This window comes from Schistocerca americana, chromosome 1 (assembly GCF_021461395.2).
Source record: "Schistocerca americana isolate TAMUIC-IGC-003095 chromosome 1, iqSchAmer2.1, whole genome shotgun sequence".
In the NCBI taxonomy this organism is placed as follows: domain Eukaryota; kingdom Metazoa; phylum Arthropoda; class Insecta; order Orthoptera; family Acrididae; genus Schistocerca; species Schistocerca americana.
In genome coordinates, this window is record NC_060119.1 from 646186796 (window position 1) to 646211428 (window position 24633).

General features: G+C 45.0%; 1 protein-coding gene across 1 annotated transcript in view; it reads right to left on the reverse strand.

Moving 5' to 3' along the window:
- The window catches only part of LOC124585344 (calpain-9-like), a 117043-nt gene that overhangs the window by 45178 nt on the left and 47232 nt on the right, over positions 1-24633 (reverse strand). Inside the window, exon 5 of the mRNA XM_047131389.1 lies at positions 14294-14493. Within this exon, the coding sequence (XP_046987345.1) occupies positions 14294-14493 (200 nt within the window). The remainder of the gene's footprint in view (positions 1-14293; positions 14494-24633) is intronic.

Sequence of the window (24633 nt, forward strand, 5' to 3'; positions counted from 1 at the left end):
TTATAATTATGGCTAACACTGCGAAGGTGTCGCTCATGGTCACATACAATAACGCAACCTGCTGGCTTGGCTAGCATCTGAATTTACGGTCAAGCATGCATTTCTCTTGGTATTTCCATAATTTTGTCCAACCCCTGTATCTTCTTCGCCTTGCATTCATACTTGGCTCATATACTGTTGTATTTCATGCTAAAATTATCCCGTCACTCTGACTGTGCCGCAAATTATACCTCTAAAATGAGCGCCTTTTACAGTGCATGCAATTGCCGTTCTTTTATAATGTCCGGAAGCCACTGTCTACACAAATCACGACGGGATTTATTACTACGAACGTCGTGTACAAAGCTTTTTTTCCCGGAGGGCCGCGAACCACTCTGAGATATATTTAAAGAATTACACCCCTTAATGCCATATTTTCTCTGTTATTTGATTCTCTTTTCCCGACAGTGGCAGCGACAGTGTAAAGTAGTTGCCTCAGTTTCTGCATGAGTTTAATTTCTTCTTGTTACGAAAGGAATACAAAGCACTTCTGGTCCATTTTCAAACTATAATCATCAATAAAATATTGAAATGTCAGAGATATTTTATAACAATCCACCATCGATCAGTGCTGGACTAAAAACTTGAAAATTTCGACTCTGGAAAATACTCATGTGCTGCGTCGGTTCCACTTATTCTCGAAATTAAGCCCGTTTCTCTCTCTCTCTCTCTCTCTCTCTCTCTCTCTCTCTCTCTCACACACACACACACACACACCCTCCCTCCCTCCCTCCCTCCCTCCCTCCCTCCTTCTCTCCTTCCCCCTCTCCCTCTATGTCTCTCATTCAAGAACTAGATCTATTAGAGAATTGTTGTTCCTGTTTCTCTAACCAATGTGGGGCTCTAGACCAATAATTTTTTAAACAAAGAGTGATTTCATATTAAAAAAACAACAGTGATCACTACAGTCCAGACTCAAGCGCAGATTTAAATTATGCTCTTACATAAAACAGTGTCATCTTTGATGAGAATCATCCCAAAGTAGTCATTTTAGCGCGATGGCGGTCCAGAAGATAAGCTCTAATGCAAAAAGGAGATACTGCTGTCAAGAGATTACTATGGAAAGGGATACTGACACAGAAAGACCATAGTGCGCACGATATCTTAATCGAGTGGCTTTTCAATTTTCTGACCTCCAGAATTCAGTGCACTTATACCAAGGAAGATCTTATAAAAAGGAAGAGAAGATATCAAACAAAAATCACAGGGGAAGGAAGGGTAGTGTTCTAGCATTAAAGACGAAAAACATCTTACAGTTTATTTTAACTGACAGTGGCAGAGGTTAAGTTGTGTTTGATCAGAATTCGTAGTTTGTAAGGCGGAGGTATTTTGGCGCCACTTTCCCGCCACTATATCGAGGAGCCCTTGTGATGGGCTAAGCTCTACGGGCAGATATTGTTTTAAATTGTTCGAGAAGCTTCTAGAACATTTTGTATGAACTGCTCGGGGTGGGCCAGCGGTTTCACTTCTAGAAAGAGCGAAAGGAAATCGGATTATAACGAAGGACGTCACTGGCTGAGTGGAGAGCCCGTACTGTTGAACCGAGGTTTGTTAATATCGAATCAGAATATGACATAGGACTCTCTGGTGGGTGTCCAGCCGAAACACATCGTTGGAGACATTAGTGATAAAGCGTCCTGTGATCACTCTGAAACTTAATCTGAGAAAGTGCCAATTGTGCCGTTTGAAGCAGAATCATTTTATTTCTCTGCGAGCGGAGGAACAAATCGTTGCTCCTCCGTAGAGCTTGAGGCATTCCGAAGTGCTCGGTTACTACGACGCTCTTGAGTCAAGTGTCTGCTTTTGGCAAGTGTGCAAGCAGATTGTCTTCACTAGTGAACGGACGCTGTACGTGAGTAACTTCGAACACAAAAGTTTTCGGATGCAACCACACGTTCCCTGTGTAGTTAAATTCACATTTGCACATCATACTTCGTCTCCACGACGATCGCAGCCTACCGCAAATTGACGCTGCAGATGTGCTCTTCACTCGACTATTTATAGTGATAAACGCACCACGGCCTAAGGCATAGGTAACTAGAACGGTAAATGTATTCAGACCTCTTTGTTGTCAGCACGTCAGAGTGGAGGTTTTCACTAACAAAGAGGCTAGACAGTATTAACCATTGAAGTGTTCCTGTCGTGAAAACGGGGAGCGTGATTTTTTCTTAGAAGATAGGTGTTGTGCCAAGCTTAAACTTAATCTGACCAGTAGAATTGAATGTTTTAATTGTACAGATTCTATTTTGCAAGTTCACTTAGGATCGTCACAACTGTCCCTGGACTTGTAACGAAAATCTTAAACGGCTTACAACCACAACCACGTCCTTTGCTGCGGGTACCAGCTGCTTGTTACTGAGTTCAGAATATTTCACAATTGACATATCATAGCAAGAGGTATAGAGTTGTTTCAGATCTGTAGCAAAGCTAGCGGTGGTCGCTGAATGTAGTCTGTAATGCATTTGAGTCTGCCATATTTTTCCTCATTTCTACGGGGGGGGGGGGGGGAGGGGGGGGGGGAGGGGGGGGCGGCATCCCCAGGGTAAGATGGGCCTTTGTGGTGCACTGTGCTATGTAACACATCATGTATGTAGCACATCTTGTATGCAGTAGCTGTAGCTTGCGCATATGTTTTATTTAACACCCAGTGTTAGTGATGTCTCGCTTGACGTATTCGACAGTGAAATTTACGAACTGACTGATTTATTCAGTAGTCACTATAAGACGAGTAGATAGTTCGTAACATGTCATTGCCAGGTCAAAGTCCACTTACGTGCAAAACAGTTCAGTTAACCAGAATGTCCACGGGATCCCAATTCAAGTCGTCTTTTTTTGTGCGTTAGGATGTGGGGAGGAGGGTGGAGGGAGGCATCTTGGGGGCCATAGTCTCCTAACTGGTCTGATGCGAAATGCTCGTCTTGAATTCTTCTCCTGTACCAACCCTTTTCTTAGGAGCACATGCGTCCAACATCCTCAATTATTTGTTGAATACATTCCAGTCTCTGGTGCCCCTAAAGTTTTTACCCTCTGCAGTTCCCCCAAGCACCATGATGTTCTCCACGTGTTCCTCTTCCCGTAGATTCTGTGGAGGATCTCGTTTCTTAACTAAACAGTCCTTTTACAACTCCATATCTCAAACGTTCCTGTTCTCTTCTGTTATGGTTTTCCCACAGTCCATGTTTCACTATCATAGAGTACTGTGATCCAAATGTACATTCTTAGATATCTGTTCTCAAATTAAAGCCGATGTTTGATGCTAGTAGATTTCTTTTGGCTAGGAATTGCCCCTTAGCTGTGAAAGTCAATTTGTTGATGTCAAGTGACTTAGATAGCCGTAGGGTAACTCTTAGACGTTTTACTTTTGTAGCAAGATACTAGTTCTGAACAAGACCCATCAGAGACAAAAGAGGTAAACTGTTGTCTGTTCATCCAATACGATCAAGACAGTTGTGAACGAAAAACCATTTTCGAAAATAGACGACATGTTCGAATTTGACAATGTCAGTTTTCATTTAGATTAAGCTGTACGAACTGAATGACGTGACAGCTGTAACAGTTTTGAGTTAGTGTTAAATAATTACGTTTTTTGTCGACTGGTAAGAGAAACTCACATATTTCGTTGTAGTTTTCGATAATATCGAGTATACACATGAAGTGTTGGCAGAAGAGCCAACACTGTGTTGCTAGAGGAGGCCGAAATGCACGCGTTAATTACACGCTGACTGGCGTGAGGTCTGGAACAGTTAAGGGAATTAATAGTAGCAAATAAAGTACGTGGTTGATATAATACTTAACTTTAATCCACAATTGTAGAACATCTCTCGTTACGGTACATGCTTCACAATATTAATTATCAAATGCTATGGCGCCTTGCTAGGTCGTAGCAAATGACGTAGCTGAAGGCTATGCTAACTATCGTCTCGGCAAATGAGAGCGTATTTGTCAGTGATCCATTTCTGGCTAAGTCGGCTGTACAACTGGGGCGAGTGCTAGTAAGTCTCTCTAGACCCGCCGTGTGGTGGCGCTCGGTCTGCAATCACTGACAGTGGCGACACGCGGGTCCGACGTATACTAACGGACCGCGGCCGATTTAAAGGCTACCACCTAGCAAGTCTGGTGTCTGGCGGTGACACCACAACACAAATTTAGAATATATGCTAATTTTATAATCATTACACGACAGGAGTTCTGCACCATAATTTTGAAAATAACGTCAGTCTCACGACATCGTGGGTAACGGAACATATCTCCCCATTATCCTGGGACATTACCACTGCTATACTGCAGACATCGCTGCAGAGACTGTGAACCCGAGCACATTATGACACTAAGTTCACCATAAACCACCTGCTCTTGTATATTTTGGCTTCGATAATCGCTTTCTCTACTATAGTTTGTGTAAGGAAGAGCTCGTTGCACTTAAACAGAAAATATCTGACTTCAACAGTTTCATACGCTGGCTAACAACTAGAAGTAAAATTAACCATAAGGCAGCTGTAATTGCTAACTTATTTATTGTCACGATGGGTTTCACTGCATTAAAACACCGCCCTCAGCAGAAAACAGTATCGCAGTACCGCACTAAGACGTTTCGAGCGCTTACGCAGAGAAACCGGTTGTACCAATAAAGAAATCACCAATTATATCTGTTTTCCGGTTCATTTTACTTCAATTCATTATGAAGTTTAAAGATTGTGGCTACCCGAATTATGAAGTTCTATCACGCACTGCATTTCTCCGAACTGAGAGACCACTACAATAGGGTATGTTTGTGGATGGAAAGCAATGGAACGTCTGCACAGGATTTCGAGCAGTCTGCCTAGTACTGTAGAATCGTCGTGCTACGGTTCGGGAGGAAATAGTTATCCCTGATGCACTGGCAAAATCTGAAGGAATTTGTGCAGGAATAGCCGATCAGTTCTTTTTCCTACGGTTGAACCATAAACTGTTTTCTTCTGTCTGTTCTAAGCATTAGCTGGCTTCCATAGTGTACTCGCACGTCTATTCCTCTACCCACAGCAGTCTTATCCAGTCGAGATTTGCTACATTTTTGCAACGCCTGTCTCACTCACTACAATGGTCGCTCTCAAACCAACTCCAAGGCAAACAGCTCCATTTCTCTGATAATTACCAGTCAAATCATACGTGGTAATCTCCTCGGTACGAGCAGAAGAGCACTAAATGTGATTGCAGCTACCAGACATTCTCTTGGAGTCTCTCCGCATAAACCGAATACACATCTAATAAATGAGCGTCGATAGCACTGTTGTTTTTACTGTTGGAAAAGGATGCTTGTAAAACCACAATTCACTGTTTACTGTTGGAAAAGGATGCTTGTAAAACCACAATTCAGGCCCCACCTAACTGTTTACTGATTTTTTTGTTTGCTTTATGTGTATTCAATATTATATCGTTGAGTTTCTGTAAATGTTGTTGGTTTGAATCGATAGCACAAAATTGTATACTTCTTTCTTTGTAAAAACTTTGATGTCTCGATAAAATAATGTGCAATGTATTGTCTTCATTAGTTAAATTCAGTGCCTCATTTGGAGGGAACAAAACTTAATGTATGTAATTGTAATTCTGTTTAAATATTTTTTTTATAGAAATACCAATATGTGCAAACGATATGTTTTATTTAAAGTAACTACTTGCTGTTATGTAAAGACTGATCCTCACTAAGGGCTTTTAGTTATTTTGTATGTAAAAGGTGTTGTGGTTCCCCTCGGGAAAAATGTGGTTGGCATGGACAGAAAGGTGGAAGGGAGAGTCAGTCGGAGACGAGCTACTGAACCGCTAATAGCTCATGTAAAGGTCGTGATTTGTGCTGGTGCCGAGAGGGGCTTTTAGTCCCGTTTCAATACTCGTCAAAGCCTCGGATCAATGGAGTAAAATGCTGGCAATACTCTGAAATTAATATTTATCTTCTCCACCAAGAAATGACAGAGTCCAGCTTGTCTATCTGCATCTCCATTCAACAACATGCACCCACCACCACATTGCGCAATCACTGAAAAGGAAGTAGGAAGTAGTAGAATTGTACAGTGAAGGAACAGCTCATTGGATTTTTCAGTGTGCTCAAATACGAGGAAAATTATAACTGAACTCTTGTACCTATCGTGAATTTTTTTATCCTCAGTCACTTATCCAATCAGGGTCCTACCCATGTTAAGGTGCTTACCGAGTATCCTAATTGAAAGAATATAAAAGCCCAGTGTGTTATATTAAAAGGCCTCTTTAAAACATTAAAAATTTTGGTTAAAATTAATGAGGATAAAGAATGTGCCATGGTAACTGTTTATTGACGTAAATTTTGCAATCCAAGTTGTTGCTTAAAAATCTGTGGGTTTTCAAAGAACTATCGAAAATATAGAAGCAAATAAATTCAGTTAGGTCTTAAAACAATTTGCTGTTATTTCAAAGCTAATAGAATACTTACTCATACTGAGGCTACAAAATTTTGTTCAGTAAATGAATAATACAGCTTGTTGTCCACTGCACCAGGTGAGTCAATGCCTGCTGTTTTATGTTAACTTGTGTCTTACTACTGTAACAGGTCAAATTACTGATGAAAGTTTCAAGTTTGTTTGCTAAAATAAGGATCCCATGTGTATAGGAAAGGGCATATCATTAGTGTAATAGGACCTAAAGTTCGTTTATTGTACTCACTAGTAGGAAACATTTGATAGATAGACCATTTGTTATGATTACAGTAACTGCTTTCAGTCGTAGATCAGTGAGAAAGTGTTTGTCAGTGCATTTCATTTAAATTTTATTCTAAGTAGAAAGGTATTTAGCTGAGAGAGACTTAACCTATGCCCAATTCATAATTTTGTAGTGAACTATGTTTACAATTTGTTAGATAGGCAAATGTTTGAAATGTAAGACAGAACCTATGTCCAATTTATGATTCTATGGTGAATATTGATAGTAATATTGTTGAGACCATCCTGTTTGACTAAGCACTGAAGACAATAGTGTATCTGTTGTACTTAGGCAAATAGTTTGTTCTGCTCTATCAGCTCCAACCTTAATGTTAACATATGCTTGTGCTAGTTCATTGCACTCTCACGTGGCAAAGTATAGATTGTGTTTGTCCATTGAAGTTACTCACATCCATTTTCTTGAATAGGAATGTTACCCATTCTATGCCTAATTAGGCTGGCGACCGTTTTCTTTATCATTTGTACAGTGTGGATTGGTAAATTTTATTCAAAAATGGTTCAAATGGCTCCGAGCACTATGGGACTTAACATCTGTGGTCATCAGTCCCCTAGAACTTAGAACTACTTAAACCTAACTAACCTAAGGACATCACACACATCCATGCCCGAGACAGGATTCGAACCTGCGACCGTAGCAGTCCCGCGGTTCCGGACTGAGCGCCTAGAACCGCTAGACCACCGCGGCCGGCAAATTTTATTTGTTACCGTTTAAACATTTACGTAATTCTGACTTTCCCTTCCGATAAGCCACTTCCGTTAGGTACATCACGGTCAACATAACAAAATTCCTTCCAGAGGGTAACACTGCTCTGCTTCTTTATACTATAATTGCTTTGACTAAAAATTACGTGATACAATTTCCCTCCAGCTTTGAGGTTATGGTATAACAGTAACGGACAGTAGTGATAAATGCTTATCACTGCATTCTAGTAGTAACCTCATGCATTATTCGCCCAAACCAAGGTGACACTAGGAAAATGCAAAAGGCATTTACAGTCGCTCTCATCAGCCTCCGCATAGAGTGTCAACTTGGGTTTGTGCGAATAAACACGAACAGTGCTGTAACGCTGCAATCGATTTGGGAATCACGCTTTTCGCCAGCAATAACTCTCTCTCTCTCTCTCTCTCTCTCTCTCTCTCTCTCTCTCTCTCTCTCTCTCTCTCGCTGTGTGTGTGTGTGTGTGTGTGTGTGTGTGTGTGTGTGTTTGTGTTTTACAGGAATTGTACGATTTCGTAGTAGAACTTATTGACACTCATACACGAATATATTAAACATATTCAAGAAATGATAATGGGTTTCCTGAAGACGATGTCGATTTGTTACGAGAGAAGGGAAATCTGAATGAGCGACCAGAAAGATAATTAGAAATGAAGTCGAAGATACGGGATTAAGAAAAGACAGCAAAACTGGAAAAACTCTTTGGAATAATAAATAGTCCTAAATGCTACACGTGATTGGCAGCGACTTAGTATGCTTTCTAGGAGATTTTTCAAAAGTTCTAATGGCATCCCAAATACACTCCACTATAATAACATCCATAGATCTCGCTGGTTAGTCCTTATGGCGCCATATTTCAACTGTAAGAACATCAACAAAGAGAGCAGAGATATTGTTGCGGACGAAAAGTGCTGCACCTCTCAAAATTTTGTCTGTCATGGTGAAGAAAACTGGTTGGGTAAACTTGTTGGGTCCCTAGCAGATAGCGATCAACAGGAAAAAGTGCTTCTACTGTTAAGCTTTTTAAAGACGTTGTGGTGTGCCAAACATTTCGACACACTACGTTCCTGGGGGGCTGAGTGCCGTTATGAGAGCCTGTGTTGTTTTAAAAAATGCCGCTAATGCCTTAGGGTCAAATTGGCAAATGAAACCACGTAACTGCATTTATTTTGTTTATTGAATGCCACCGAAAGAGAATATAGCAGAGTAGCCATGTAGACTTCCTTTCTGACAACTCTGATCAGCGCCAATCGCAGTAAACCTACCAGGCGACACACAGCCCCCAGAAGAGGCCGCAGGACTAGGCTGCGTGGCTGATACTTAATTACTGAACATTGTTATAGAAAAAGTAATGTACTGTATATCGGTCTGACAGAAATTAGTTCCTTGTTAGTACATGTCGATACTACATTACCGGTTTCACATGCCATGTATAAGTAATCGCTGAGGTTAATAAAAACCAATTAAGACTGTGAACGTCTCAAAAGCTAGGAATTGATTACCTAATGTTTCAACTTTGTTAATTGAAGAAGAAAATTATTTATTGAAATATAATGAAACTATAAAACAACATTATGACAATACACGCAAAGTCTGTAATCAATAGCAAACTTCGTGTAAACAAAAAATTAGTACTAGCACGTTGGCTGCAATAGAATATGGTCTCTGGAATATCTATGCAGCAGTGAAAGTAAGAAAGTCACTGTATATTTCGCAGCTAAACAAAACTCGGCGTGAAGAAATGAGAATTTTTAAAGACAAGAACTTATCTCGTCTCATTAGCTTAATTCCATGACAGCCTAACAGGAATCTGTGATAATGAGAGACGAGAATGGGTCACAAACACAATTAAGTACTCTTGTCCCTAACAAGCGAGAGCTTGCAATCTTCGAGGCGGAATGATGCTGCTTAACACCAGAAGCCAGTGAAACGGCATAGGCAAAAGCATATCAGATACTTATACAGTATGCATTGTCTGCCGAAGTTGGAGGGTGTAGGGAATGTTGAGCCATACAGCTGAGCAGTACTCCTGTGATGTAATAAACTGCACCCAATGCTGTTGATATCAGAGAGTTTGCATCGACTCCACATCAAGTTCCAGTTTGCTTTTGACATAAATTATTGCGGCTCTTCATTTTTGCAGTTATTTTACGAAGATTGTGACGGTAGCTAAGTAAACTTATCGAAAGAGACTCCCAGGTATTTTAGAGTGCAGTTGCATTACTGTCTCTAAATGTTATCAGCGGACGTTAGTGTGCATATCTATTGCTCAGAGAAAATGTTGCAACTTTCTGTCTTCAGCGGGTTCGATTTAGCTTCTGCCTCGTGAAACACCAAGTTCACAAGTGTCATCTGTCACTATTTCTTCTGCCTGTGACAGACTGATCCATCGGGCTACCAGGTAGATGCCATTGTACGTAATGAAGCAGGATTCATCTGTGGGCGCATAACCCTCCATCCAGTGATGATTCATTGTCAATGTTGTGGACTCCATAATAAGCGAGGCTGTCTCAGCATTGTTGTGAACCAGATACACACTGACATTTCTGGTACACGCACCAACTGTTCTGATCCAGCAATGCACAATTTTCTACGAAAATGCGTCTCCTGAGACACTGCAAGTTCTCCACATAACAGCCTTTCAATTATGGTTGTATTTCGTCGTTCAACGAAGCTCCCACATCAGTTCTGTTGTGGAATGGTCGACCTTGTACTGCCCCACGAAGAAAATTTTCATGTGTAGTTCAATAGCTGCAAAGTCCTTGAATGTATCGCAATTTAAGTTTTTGAAGCATTGTCGGGGCTGCTTCAAGCTGACCACAAACTGAAAACTCAGACCTAAATGGAGTCTTTGTGACATTACTTCACAAATTTTACGAGACAGTAAGGGCTGCCCTCAACAAAAGAGCAGTCACAACACAGGCATAAAGGGTATAACGCAGCTTTTTATTATTTGTGATTCACGTGTCTATCGGAAATAGGAAGGTGCGCTTTCCTATACAGAAAGCTCAGTTCCAATTTTTGGGTAAATCATGACTTTCAATTACAGTGATTTTTCAAGTTTTCTCCTTCAGCTTCCACCTTTAGTGAATACGCTTAACTTTCTAAAACTAGTATGATCTGTTGACACTAAAGAACATCATCAGTCTAGCAAGAAACTTTAGAAAGGGGGAGGGGGGAAGAAAGATTAGGACTTAACACCCCAGTAGTGACGAGGGTTATTAGGACAGAAGCTCGTATCGGGAGAGGATGGGAAAAAGAGATCGACCGCGTGGTTTTGAGTGGAACCAGCCAGGCAGTCACCTAATAGATTCAGGGAAACCACGTAAAGCTAGAGGGCAAGGCTACAGATTGTTCCGCTGTCCTCCGCAGTATCTTAACCTCCTCACTATCTCACTGGGTCCGACTTAAGAAGAAACAGTGTCTCTGAGCACAATGTACAAAAATCAGTCGTATCCTCCTTCGCTCTGAAAACATCGCGCTAATATCGGGCCGGCCGTTGTGGCCGAGCGGTTTTAGACGCTTCAGTCTGGAACCGAGCGACCGCTACGGTCGCAGGTTCGAATCCTGCCTCGGACATGGATGTGTGTGATGTCCTTAGGTTAGTTAGGTTTAAGTAGTTCTAAGTTCTAGTGGACTGATGGCCTCAGATGTTAAGTCTCATAGTGCTCAGAGCCATTTGAACCATTTTCGCTAATATCGTGTTACATCATATCTGTTCTCGATAATGACGTCACTTCGTCGAGGAAGAGAGCCGACAAGTTTCATCAGATATTTCATGCCCATTTGAAGGCATTGACTGATTATTAGCTCCAGTAGAGCTACCATATAGCGTGTGTTGTTGATTGCTACCATATCACAAATAGTCGAGACATTTTCTACGGGATTTTGCTCAGGTGATTTAGCGGGCCCGTATAGAGTTCCTGACTGTTTATTAGAAACGTATGCCTGCGCACCCGTAAATACAACTTTTTTCATCTTGGTATTGTCAGTATCATACTCATGACGAAGATGGAGAACAAAGAGCAACAGTTCGCCACCGAGAATCCTGAAATGCACATGTTAGTTCATGTTCTCAGTAACCTGGATAAGTGGGTCTTAGTAGAAGTACGAAAAACTCCCCCTGCATATCCTGCCTTAATTGCACCCTTACAAATCGCGGGGTGGACTCCTCATTGGGGACATTCGACACTTTGCATGATTTGAAAAGAGATGACAGCGACTCACCGGACCGCACTATTCGCCTACAACCATATACGCAGCTTAATGGGTCACTGTGATCAATGATGCATTGCCAGGAACTCGGCGCAAATGTCCTTTGCCTGTAACTCCTTTGGCGATGATCGCTTGGAAACTGACTGAGATAGCCCTGCATTCACTTGGAGTAGCAATTCCTGTTGAGTTTGAAACTGACTGGCAATAACAAGGCGCAACACTGATATTCGGTGACTTTTTGCAACCACTACTTTTACATGTTAGATGTCTGAATGTGGTTACACGATTCCTTGTAGAGATCATGGATAGTCTACGTTGATACACCAAGAAACTGCACACCTTCATTTATGGTGAGTGAGCCGCGGCGAGCTGGCGCCAGTCTCGTTTTGTTCATTTATCGTTGAGATCGATTGTGGTTGAGGCAAGCTATCTTTGCTTTTCGCGTGTCTTATCTTGTGGCTTCGCAGGCGAAGCGAGTTGGTTGTTAGCCTTCGACGGGTAACCTTCGAGATCTCGTGTCATTCGCGGGGGAGACGAGTGTCAACGGCTGCCGAACGAGTGTGATGACCGTTACACATCGTGGTGCGAAATTGGTTGGGTGTTTTGCCGACATGGGCAGCTTTCTGTGACTTCACTGGGAACAAAATTTGAAGGGAAGCGGTGAAGCTGTGGAAACCGCTCCCTCGTATTGTGTACCTGATACGGAGTGTCGTCGTAATTGTTTGTTCACCGACGCACTCAGAGATTTTAAACTTTATTATTATTGTGAGAGACTTTCTTGGCCTAGTTAAATGGTGGCCGTTATTTGAAAACTTTCTGAGAAGTTTTTGTGTCTCTTGCAGTCAAATGATTTTATGAAGCTGTTTTTAAAGCCCGCACTCTATTAATACAGTTGTCCATGTGTAAATGAGTCAAATGTTCTGCCTAACTTTTCTGTGTTTCAGAGTTGTTGAAATGTCTTTGTGATCGGGCAGAAATTTTTATTGCGCCAGCGCCTTGGCGGGGAAAGAAATGTCATCCGAGGCCTAGGCCTGGAAAAGAACCAGGCCACTACCAGAGTTGGCCACATATCCCCTTCCAACGCTTAGTATTTATCTTACTTCCGGCAAGGCGGGATAAGCTGGTAGATATATATTTTGTATGTAACCTGATTGTATATGAACTTGTTTTCTTAAATATTACGACTGGCAACTGGCTAAGCCTTAAACTGCATAGCATCTGCTGAGTTCCCTGTCAGCTTTTTCTAGTAATTTTTTATTAACACGTCTGAGTACGGTTCAAATGGCTCTGAGCACTATGGGACTTACCATCTGAGGTCATCAGTCCCTTAGAACTTAGAACTACTTACACCTAACTAACCTAAAGACATCATAAACATCCATGCCCGAGGCAGGATTCGAACCTGCGACCGTAGCGGTCGCGCGGTTCCAGACTGTAGCGCCTAGAACCGCTCGGCTACAACGGCCGGCCGTCTGAGTACGTAAATATTTATTTTTTTTAAGATCAGTGTCTGTGTTGTAGTTTTTTTTAATTGATTCCATCATGTTATGTAATGGCATCTTAGTTTGGCACTAGTGCTCAAGTGTTATTAAGTCAACCTTTCAAATGGCTCTGAGCACTATGGGACTTAACATCTGTGGTCATCAGTCCCCTAGAACTTAGAACTACTTAAACCTAACTAACCTAAGGACATCACACACATCCATGCCCGAGGCAGGGATTCGAACCTGCGACCGTAGCAGTCGCGCGGTTCCGGACTGAGCGCCAAGAACCGCGAGACCACCGCAGCCGGCTAAGTCAACCTTTACGTGTAATTGTTCCATTATATCTATTTTGAGGGAAGTCCTATATGGGAGGTGACTTCTGGGAGTTTGAAGTTCTCATGTATGTCAATAACCCCCTTTTCTTAATTGGAATTATTTGTTAGAGTAATGAGTACGTTGGGTTTCTAATTGTGTCTGCAAACTTTATCTAGTGACTCGTCCACAGTTTGTAATTCTCAAATTATTGTTTTAAAGGCGTAATGCCAATAAAGTGTCTTAATTATAAAGTGTGACTACCAACCACGATTCCATCACGCTTCCTCTTCTACGGTTTTAAGATATGCTGTGCAAGTGTGGTACGACTAAGGAATGACGTATCAGTAAGGTCTAGACATACATCAAACACTACAGTTCCTAAATGAAATTTTCACTCTGCAGCTGAGCATGCGCTGTTATTAAAATTCCTGGAAGATTAAAGCTGTGTTCCGAAGGGAAACTCTAACTCTCGACCTCTGCCTTTCGAGCACACGTGCTCAATCAACTGAACGGTCTCAAGTTCGAGGCTCGGTCCGGTGCACAGTTTTAATCTGGCACCAAATTTCGCTATAGTTCCTGTGTGCGATTCTGTCACGACTATGTCGATCCATTCCAGTGCGCTATTTCTTTATAACTGACTGGGACTTACACGCCACTCACTGCCATGATGTATGTCAGTGTTGCGGAGTCACGACTGCCTATTACCAGCTCTACAACATTTCCAGTGGTCGAAAGCAACCAGTTTACGGTGTGTCAAATACTTTGTCGGGTGAGCTTAGTGGTGTGGCGGTCCTCACTTGGCGTACGCCTTCTCGACGAAGCAGACCCAGAAGAGGGCGGCGCCGGCGCCGGCGCAGCTGGCGTAGAGCGGCGCGCCGCCCCTGGCCGGCAGCCGGTCGTCCAGCAGCACGCAGCGCCACCGCCCGAAGCGCCAGAGACGCACGCGCACCGCGCCGCGGTAGCCCGCGCCACGCAGCGGCTGCCGGCCCGGCACCACCTGCGCAGACAGAGCGCGCACCTAGCCCTCCAAACGCATACTATCACTTTATACAGGCTGGTCCAAAATTCCTATTGTAGTCATCTAGGGGTTCTCGAGGGGACTTACAAGGAAACTCCTGAGTGCCAGGTTATACACTGCTGGTCATTAAAATTGCTACACCAAGAAGAAATACAGATGATAAACGGGTAGTCATTGGACAAATATATTATAATAGATCTGACATTGTCACGCAATTTGGGTGCATAGATCCTGAGAAATCAGTACCCAGAACAACCACCTCTTGCCGTAATAACGGCCTTGATACGCCTGGGGATTGAGTCAAACAGAGCTTGGGTGGCATGAACCGGTACAGTTGCCCATGCAGCTTGAACACGATACCACAATTCATCAAGTGTAGTGACTAGCGTATTGTGACGAGCCAGTTGCTCGGCAACCATTGATCAGACGTTTTCAATTGGTGAGAGATCAGGAGAATGTGCTGGCCAGGGCAGCAGTCGAACATTTTCTGTATCCAGAAAGGCCCGTACAGGACCTGCAACATGCGGTCGTGCATTATCCTGCTGAAATGTGGGGTTTCGCAGGGATCGAATGAAGGGTGGAGCCACGGGTCGTAACACATCTGAAATGTAACGTCCACTGTTCAAAGTGCCGACAATGCGAACAAGAGGTGACCGAGACGTGTAACCATTGGCACCCCATACCATCACGCCGGGTGATACGCCAGTATTGCGATGACGAATACACGCTTCCAAAGTGCGTTCACCGCGATGTCGCCAAACACGAATGCGACCATCATAATGCTGTAAACAGAACCTGGATTCATCCGCAAAAATGACGTTTTGCCATTCGTGCACCCAGGTTCGTCGTTGAGTACACCATCGTAGGCGCTCCTGTCTGTGATGCAGCGTCAACGGTAACCGCAGCCATGGTCTCCGAGCTGATAGTCCATGCCGCTGCAAACGTCGTCCAACTGTTCGTGCAGATGGTTGTTATCTTGCAAACGTCCCCATCTGTTGACTCAGGGATCGAGACATGGCTGCACGATCCGTTACAGCCATGCGGATAAGATGCCTGTCATCTCGACTGCTAGTGATATGAGGCCGTTGGGATCCAGCACGGCGTTCCGTATTACCCTCCTGAACCCATCGATTCCGTATTCTGCTAACAGTCATCGGATCTCGACCAACGCGAGCAGCAATGTCGCCATACGATAAACCGCAATCGCGATAGGCTACAATCCGACCTGTATCAAAGTCGGAAACGTGATGGTACGCATTCTCCTCCTTGCACGAGGCATCACAACAACGATTCACCCGGCAACGCCGGTCAACTGCTTTTTGTGTATGAGAAAACTGTTGCAAACTTTCCTCATCTCAGCACGTTGTAGGTGTCGCCACCGGCGCCAATCTTGTGTGAATGCTCTGAAAAGCTAATCATTTGCATATCACAGCATCTTCTTCTTATTGGTTAAATTTCGCGCCTGTAGCACGTAATCTTCGTGGTGTAGCAATTTTAATGGCCAGTAGCGTAAGTTCAATTTTTAGTAAGGCTAATTTAGAAGTGTTGTGTTCACAATTAGGAAAGATATTAGCTGCCAATGATTCACCGTGTGCATCAGGAAGGTGACAGAAGATCAGCGTCCGCGAGGTGCCGAGATCAACCTGCTGTGGGACGTATGTATTACACTCCACAAAACGCACATCGTCGACATTCAAGAAATGTTCAAAATAAACCGTTAACTTGGACCATGAGAACCGAATGAAAATGGCGTGCTACAGAGATCACAAAAGTTCACACGATCAAGATCGAAGGTGAATTCCTTGGGAGTCACAAACCGTGCAAGATATTCAGCTAGGTATCCACTCTTACGAGAATCATATTGGGGGTAACGTGCTGATGAAAATTGATGGAATGTGATGGCATGCAAGCGAATGCAAAAGCAGTCTGTAGTGGAGCTTATCGTGAAATGGCTATCCTTTAAAGCGTAGGTGCAGATAGTGATACAACTTATTCTACAAGGACGGATAAAACAAAGGTCTAGAGGCTGAACCTGTCCAGCGGCTCCAGTTGGTATAAATTACAATGTCACACACTTTCAGGAGAGATAGTTTGCTCTACAGGAGTATGATTTTTATACCCAGACCAGGAATAAAGCAAAAGCAAGTTATTTTAACCAGATATTGGCCAAAACCAAGTGTTCATACTACAGTTGCAGTTCTCTTACGCTCATTTTCCCACTCTTGCTTGCTGTGACGTAAATTTTCTCTACTGCCCTTGCAAAATCAAGCACACAAAAAACAATCGTAGGGGGCAGAGCACCTCGGATTTCTATCATCACAATTAACAACTTTCTACTCAATTTAACATCCAGATTAATAGTCAGCTTAATTGTATACGAATGCGTTGAGGCACTGATGGTACTTAATCTTGATGCAACTCTCTTCGTACCTCAAATTTCCAGGGTTCCTTTCATATGCATTTCCTCTTCAAATCCCGATTGGTAGGGGTTGAAAATAAATTTCTTACTCAACGATGGGTAAGTTCGCTTATTTCTTTTCTAAATGTTCTGCAGTTTGCTGTACATCGTCAAGTCGACGCTTTATTTGAAATTTCGTTATCTTATGTCTCCCAATTCTGTAGCACTCTATGAAGTTCTGCAACTACCAGCTGCTTCCCTTGAAATCACTGTGATCTGTGTCGCGCACAAATTCATGTCCATAACGCAGTACCCTTCCCTCCACCTCCCCCCCCCCCTCATGGACCTTGCCATTGGGGGTGGGGGGGCGGGAGAGGGGGTAGGCTTCTGTGTCTCAGCGATACAAATAGCCGTACTGTAGGTGCAATCACAACGGAGAGGTATCCGTTGAGATCCCAGACAAACGTGTAGTTCCTGAAGAGGAGCAGTAACCTTTTCAGTAGTGGCAGGGGTTACAGTCTGGACGATTGACTAATATGGCCTTGTAACGTTAATCAAAAGGGTCTTGCTAAGCTTCTACTCCGAACGGCTGAAAGCAAGGGGAAACTACAGCCGTAATTTTTCCCGAGGGCACGCAGCTTTACTGTATGGTTAAATGATGATGGCGTCCTCTTGGGTAAAATTTACTGAGGTAAAATATTCCTCCAATCGGATTTCCGGACTGGGACTACTCCGGAGGACGTCGTCATCAGGAGAAAAAAAATGGCGTTCTACAGATCGGAGAATGAAATGTCAGGTCCGTTAATTAGGAAGGTAGGTTAGAAAATTTAAAAAGGGAAATGGGTACGTTAAAGTTAGATATTGTGGGAATTAGTGAAGTTTGGTGGCAGGTGAATACAGGCACTGGTGGTGCTGACATTGCTCCACTGTTTTGAAACATATTAACTGACTCACCCTGGCAGGTGTTGTGGAGATGTACCAATGAAAACTATTAATAAGTTACATGATAGTCTGCACAACATGTGCATTCAACGCCACGTTTTGAATGTGACTGAACGGCACTGAAGGTCAATTAAGAAATCGAAAACAATGGTTGTGACTGCAGTCAGAGGTATAATACAGCGGGTCGAGACTGTGCAGTGGAATTTGGTATACGAAATGATGGAAGGTAGACGAAAGCAGCCGTTGGATGGAGTCCAAAAAGAGAAAGTATTCGTCCGCGAGGAAGACCACTAGGAAGCTAGATTAACATCAGAAGAGTCGTGACGTCAACTGGCAGAAAACTAATCGAGAACAACACGAGAGGTGTGAGCTTTCAAGAAATGGCCGTTAAATGTGAAGAGGCTATATCTTATTACGGAGGAACCAGCAGCAGATAATAATAATAGTAATAATAATAATAATAATACGATGGGTGATCATAAGCTTCTAATTGCTACTACAGAAAAAAATCAGACTGCGACAGTGAAACGTGTTGAAGGTTTGAGACCTTCCCTACGTAGTAATCTTCAGTGCGACACATTTTTATGGATGTCTTGTTGCAGATGTTTGCATTTTAGGTGTTCAGCAAACGTTCCACTGCGGAAATCACCTATTTTTCATTCTGGAGAAGCGTGTCACGCAATGGTTTCTCCGTCCGAGGAAAGAATGAGATGTCACTGGGTACTGTGTTAGAAGAATACGGAGGTGTGTGACAAAATTTTATATTCCGAAGCATCAGCATGTGCGACTACGCATGTGCAGAATGAGTTGGGACGCTGTCATGAAACAAAAACTTCAGATTGGCGAGCTTTCTGTGACGCTTCATCTCGACAGCATCCTGGAGAGAATTTTGGTAGTATGCTCCTACGAAGGTTTGCCCCTCACGAGCATAATCCCGTGAACTAATCTACACTTTATGTTAACAAATTTCTCTTCTTCAGAAACGCTTTCCTTGCCATTTCCAGTCTACATTTTACACCATCTCTTCTTCGACCATTATCAGGTATTTTGCTCCCTAAATAGCAAAACTCATTTACAACTTCAAGTGTCTCATTTCCTAATCTAATTTCTTCACCGTCACACGATTTAATTCGACTACATTCCATTATCCTTGTTTTGCTTTTGTTGATGTTCATCCCATATCCTCCTTTGGAGACTGTCCATTCCGTTCAGCTGCTCTTCCAGGTCCTTTGCTGTCTCTGACAGAATTAAGACGTCCTCGGCAAACCTCAATGTTTTTATTTCTTCTCCATGGATTTTAATACCTACTCCGAATTTTTCTTTTGTTTCCTTTACTGCTTGCTCAATATACAGATTGAATAGCATCGGGGATAGGCTACAACGCTGTCTCAGTCCCTTCCCAACCACTGCTTCCCTTTCATGCCCCTCGACTCTTATAACTGCCATCTGGTTTCTGTACAAATTGTAAATGGCCTTTCGCTCCCTGTATTTTACGCCTGCCACCTTCAGAATTTGAAAGAGTATTCCAGTCAACATTGTCAAAAGCTTTCTCCAAGTCTACAAATGCTAGAAACGTAGGTTTGCCTTTCCTTAATCTTTCTTCTAAGATAAGTCGTAAAGTCAGTATTGCCTCACGTGTTCCAACATTTCTGCGGAATCCAAACTGATCTTCCCCGAGGTCAGCTTCCGCCAGTTTTTCCATTCGTCTATAAAAATTCGTGTCCGTACCCGCGCAAGCTGCTTAACGCTTTCGGGCGCTAAGTGGCAAGAGCTTCGGCTCCACTTCCTGCAACTTCGGTTGCAAATCTCCCCAGCGGGACTCTCCCGTTCTTTGGTAGGGTAATCTCAGTGTCAGGGGCCCGTTCACGTCGGATAACCCCGCGCACTGTAGGCCGCTCTCTTCAACCCGCGCTCTCTTGCGCCGCGCATTGCACTCCGCGCAGATAGGTCGTAGGGACACCCCTCTTCTGTAGGAACAAGGTACACAGCGCTTTCGCTAAAAAGCATTATTGTCGCTCCTTAAAAAGAGCAAAATTGTCGTGTTCCATCCTTCCCTATCCAAACAAATAATTACTCCTGAAACAGCGAAGATGTCCGATCTTTCCTGTGCTTCCCCACCACTCACCCGCAGCAAAGCTGCAGCACAAGAGGCGGTAATGCCGGCTACTCCCGCCATCATTTCCGTCCCGCTGTCCACCTTCCAGGAGCAGGTTGCCCTGAAGGACCAGCAGATCGCGGAACAGCTGGAGCTGATCGCAGAGCTGATGGGCAGCGAAAACACACGAACAGAAACACCCACACCACACACACAGGCACCTGGTGAACAACAGAAGGACATGCCCCCTATTTCACCTCTGGCGGCCCAGGCACCGACGGAACCGGATCCAGAGCCGACAGAGGACACAACAAACACAGATGAAGACGGGCCGTGGCAGCAGGTCGGCCCAAGGCGCAAACAGCAGCCAACTACACAAACAAGTGAGCCCACAAACTCACGAGGCAACGGCCAAGCGCTGCTGCCAACACCATCCACGCCGCGAACAAACAATAACAACACAGGGACCAACACAAACAACCCTGCGACTGCAGCAACCACAAACATACACGCAGCTACGCAGAACACTAACAACACCGCGACTGGCTTCCCACCGGTCATCATTCACAACTATGGAGACCTAAGTCTCCTAAACAAAGAATTTAACAATAAGCACAGCCCCACAACATACTACTCCAAGCTCACCGGGGAACACGCCGCACTGTACGTGGCGAACAAGGCAGACTACACGAATCTACTGGACTTTCTCAAAGAAAGGAAGGTAGAACACTTCACGTACAGGACAGTCTTGGAAAAAACACAACAGTACGTGATTAAGGGGATAGACTCACGAACCCCGACCGACACGGTACACAACGAACTCTCTGCTCTCGGGTGGGAGTGCATTCGGGTAAACCGGATGTCAGAGTTCGGCACAGCGAGACCGTCACATAACTACATGGCGGAGCTGGCCGACACGGCCAAATCCCGCGACCTGCTGGAGTTAAAATTATTTCTTCACATGGTCGTTAATGTAGAGGTGTACAACACGCCGCGCACCCCCCAACAATGCCACAACTGCCAGCGCTATGCGCACGCGGGTATCAGATGCGGTCTCGCACCCCGCTGCCGCATTTGCGCTGGCGGTCACACAACCCAACGCTGCAAACTCCCCAATACAGCACCTCGCAAGTGCGCCAACTGTGGTGCTGCCCATCCGGCAAACTACAGAGGGTGCATTGCATACAAAGCAGCTCTGAGGCGCAAAATCGCCAAACATGCGAAACCAACCGCCATCACAGTTCCAAAACCGCCCCCGCGCCCAGTAAGAAGTGGATTATCCTTCGCTGGAGCGGTCGCTGGCAGCCCCAGCAGCGCGGGACGGTCAGAGGAGCCCCAGAGCTCAGAACACGCTCAGCAAACACCCCCAGCAACAGGCACACAACAGACATGCACAACAAATGACACCACACCCGCACCGGGCACACCACACGAAACAAGCAACAACACCACCCTACCCCCTGAGATCGCGAACTGCAGCCCACCACAGGCTACAGAAAACGCACACACACAGGGACAACCACAGCGCCAGAGGAGGAGGAGAAGGAGAAACAGCCGCAGCGCGAGGAACACGACCGCACCACAACAAGTACACAGTCAACAGAACACCAACACCCACGAACACATCCCGGACACCAACTCAACAACCCACATAACACACCCACTCACCTCAGAAAATACACAGGCGCCCACAACTGCCACACGAACAACCGACTCGCAGGCCAGCCCTCACCAAACGCCAACACTGGAACAAGCGGCCGCTAACACGACCAACAACTCCCAGGCCGACATGACCAACATCACAACAACATTCCAGAGAATAATGGAAACATTATTCCCCGGACGCACGACCACCGAAATAGTCACGAAGATTATGGGGTGTGTCTCACAACTCTTTATGCAGTTCATGTCGGGTACGCTCAACTGGACTAGCTTCCAAGCCACTATCACACCGCTCTTTACACTACTACATGGATAATACACCACACCAGCCCCGAAACGCAGACTTAAACACAGTCACACAGATCCTGTTTTGGAATGCCAACGGGATCGCAAACAAAAAAGCCGAGATGGCCGCGTTCATGGAGCGAAAGGGTATCCGAATCGCTCTTGTGAACGAAACACTGCTTACGCCTCGCAAACAACTAAACCTCCCAGGTTATTGCGTCTATCGTACCGACCGAGCGGATGGCAGGAGGGGAGGCGGCACGGCAATCATTATACACAGAGACATAGACCACACGAACATCGAGCGCCCAGCACTTGAAAGACTGGAGGCTACGGCCGTTAGGGTCAAGTTCAACGGAGCCAACACCACACTGGTATCGCTATACAATCCTCCCAAAAACATAGTAACACGCGATATCAGCACAGTACTCAACATGGCACCGCGGGTAATAGCCGCTGGAGACCTCAACGCAAAACACCCCGATTGGAACTCACGAATACGAACCTCCAACGGCAAGAAACTGTACGAACACGCACTAGGCCGAAACTACATTATACTTGGGCCGGACGTTCCCACGTTCGTGCCTACATAGGCCCGACATAGGCCAGACGTGTTAGACATAGCCCTCATAAAGGGCATCACATGCACACTCAACCTAACGGTTGAAAACGATCTGGACTCAGACCACATGCCTGTAATACTGCACATGGAAGAGACACTGCAGGACATTGAACCACGCAGGATGCTTAACTACAAACGTGCGAACTGGACACTGTTCAAGGAAACGCTTGATAGTCGCATTCCTGACACCCACGAAATTAACAACACACAGCAAATCGATGAGGCTGTGGAGGCTCTCACAACTGCCGTCCAAGACGCAATGACTGACGCCATTCCATTTACAACACCAAGACAACACTCGACGGCCCTGCCCCAGGAAATCCTGGGCCTTATCTCAATGAGGAACCGCCTCAGGAGATACTGGCAGCGTACCAGGCGCCCGTTCTATAAACTGCACGTCAACAGACTCCAGGGCATAATACGGAATAAAATCCAAACATTCAGAAACGAACAATGGGGACAGAGACTCGCTCGGCTGGATACCACACGTCCTGGCGTGTGGCAGCTGGCCAGACACTTCACCAGGGAGAAACATTACATTCCCACGTTACAAGGACCAGACGGCCCAGCGTACTCCGCGACGGAGAAGGCAGAGCTTATGGCCACAACACTTGCAGCGTCCTTCATGCCGAATCTGGTTCCTTCAGACCCAGCATTCACACTTGAAACGGACCAGGAGGTTACACGACTTGTAGCCCAGCCCTCGCGCGACGTAATCAGACGTGCTAGCACAAATGAAGTCACATGGGCTATCAAGCACACCAACGCTAGAAAAGCCCCTGGGCCTGATGGCATTCAAAACCGTGTCCTCCAGGAGTTCACGGATAAAGCCGTAGAATACCTCACACACCTAACGAATGCCATCCTGACACACCAACACTTCCCTGACTTTTGGAAGGCGGCCAAGGTCCTGATGTTCAGGAAGCCAGGGAAAGACCACTCCCTCCCACAAAATTACCGACCCATCAGTCTGCTGTGCTCGCTCAGCAAGATTGTTGAGAAGGTAATACTAAAACGTATCACTAGGCATTGCATCGCCAACGACACCCTAAGACCGGAGCAATTCGGCTTTAGGAATCACCACTCGACAACACAACAACTCCTCCGCGTAGTCGAACATATAACACACGGCTACAACATGAACAAAGCCACAGGGGCCGTGTTCCTAGACATCGAAAAGGCTTTCGATCGTCTCTGGCACAACGGACTCATACGCAAACTAAGCGAAGCTGGTTTCCCGGACGGACTCGTACGTCTCATACACTCACATCTCACGAACAGATGTTTCAACACTAACGTGCAGGATAAACAATCAACACAACACGGTATCCAAGCTGGAGTACCCCAAGGAAGCATTCTGGGGCCCATCTTGTTTAACCTGTACATTAATGACTTCCCAGCGACACGAAACACGACGTTAGCCGTCTACGCGGATGACACAGCCATCCTCGCGCAAGACTGGAAACCGTCGAACATCAACTCACGAATACAGACAGCACTCAGAACAGCTGAGCCTTGGCTGGAGCGATGGCGTATTAAAGTAAACGTCGACAAGTGCGAAGCAGTTCTGTTCACACGCAGACCGAAACTACTGCGCAAACACCAACACTGTAGACCGATAACACTACATACACGCCCAATACGTTTCCGAGAGAAAGTCAGATACCTTGGTGTCTGGCTGGACCAGAAGCTTACATGGGGGGACCACATCGAATACGTTGCCAACCGAGCGCACGCGAGGCTCAAACAGCTCTACCCAATGCTCAACAGGGAAAGCACACTGAATAGGAGGGTGTCGAGGTCCTTATACACTACGCTGATTAGACCTCTGATGACGTACGCAGCTCCCGTCTGGGGATATGCAGCTCCCACACGACTGCGCCGCCTGCAGATCATACAGAACAAAGTGCTACGAATCATTAGCAATGCTCCACGCTAACACACGCACCGTGGATCTTCACCATGAATACCGCCTTGATACCCTCAAGGAAGTATTCAAGAAACACGCCACACGACTATACAGGAACTCGAGACACTCGAACAGTCCTTTCATCCTCACTCTGGGAAACTACGATCACAACCACAGGTGGAAACACAAACGACCAAAGACACTGC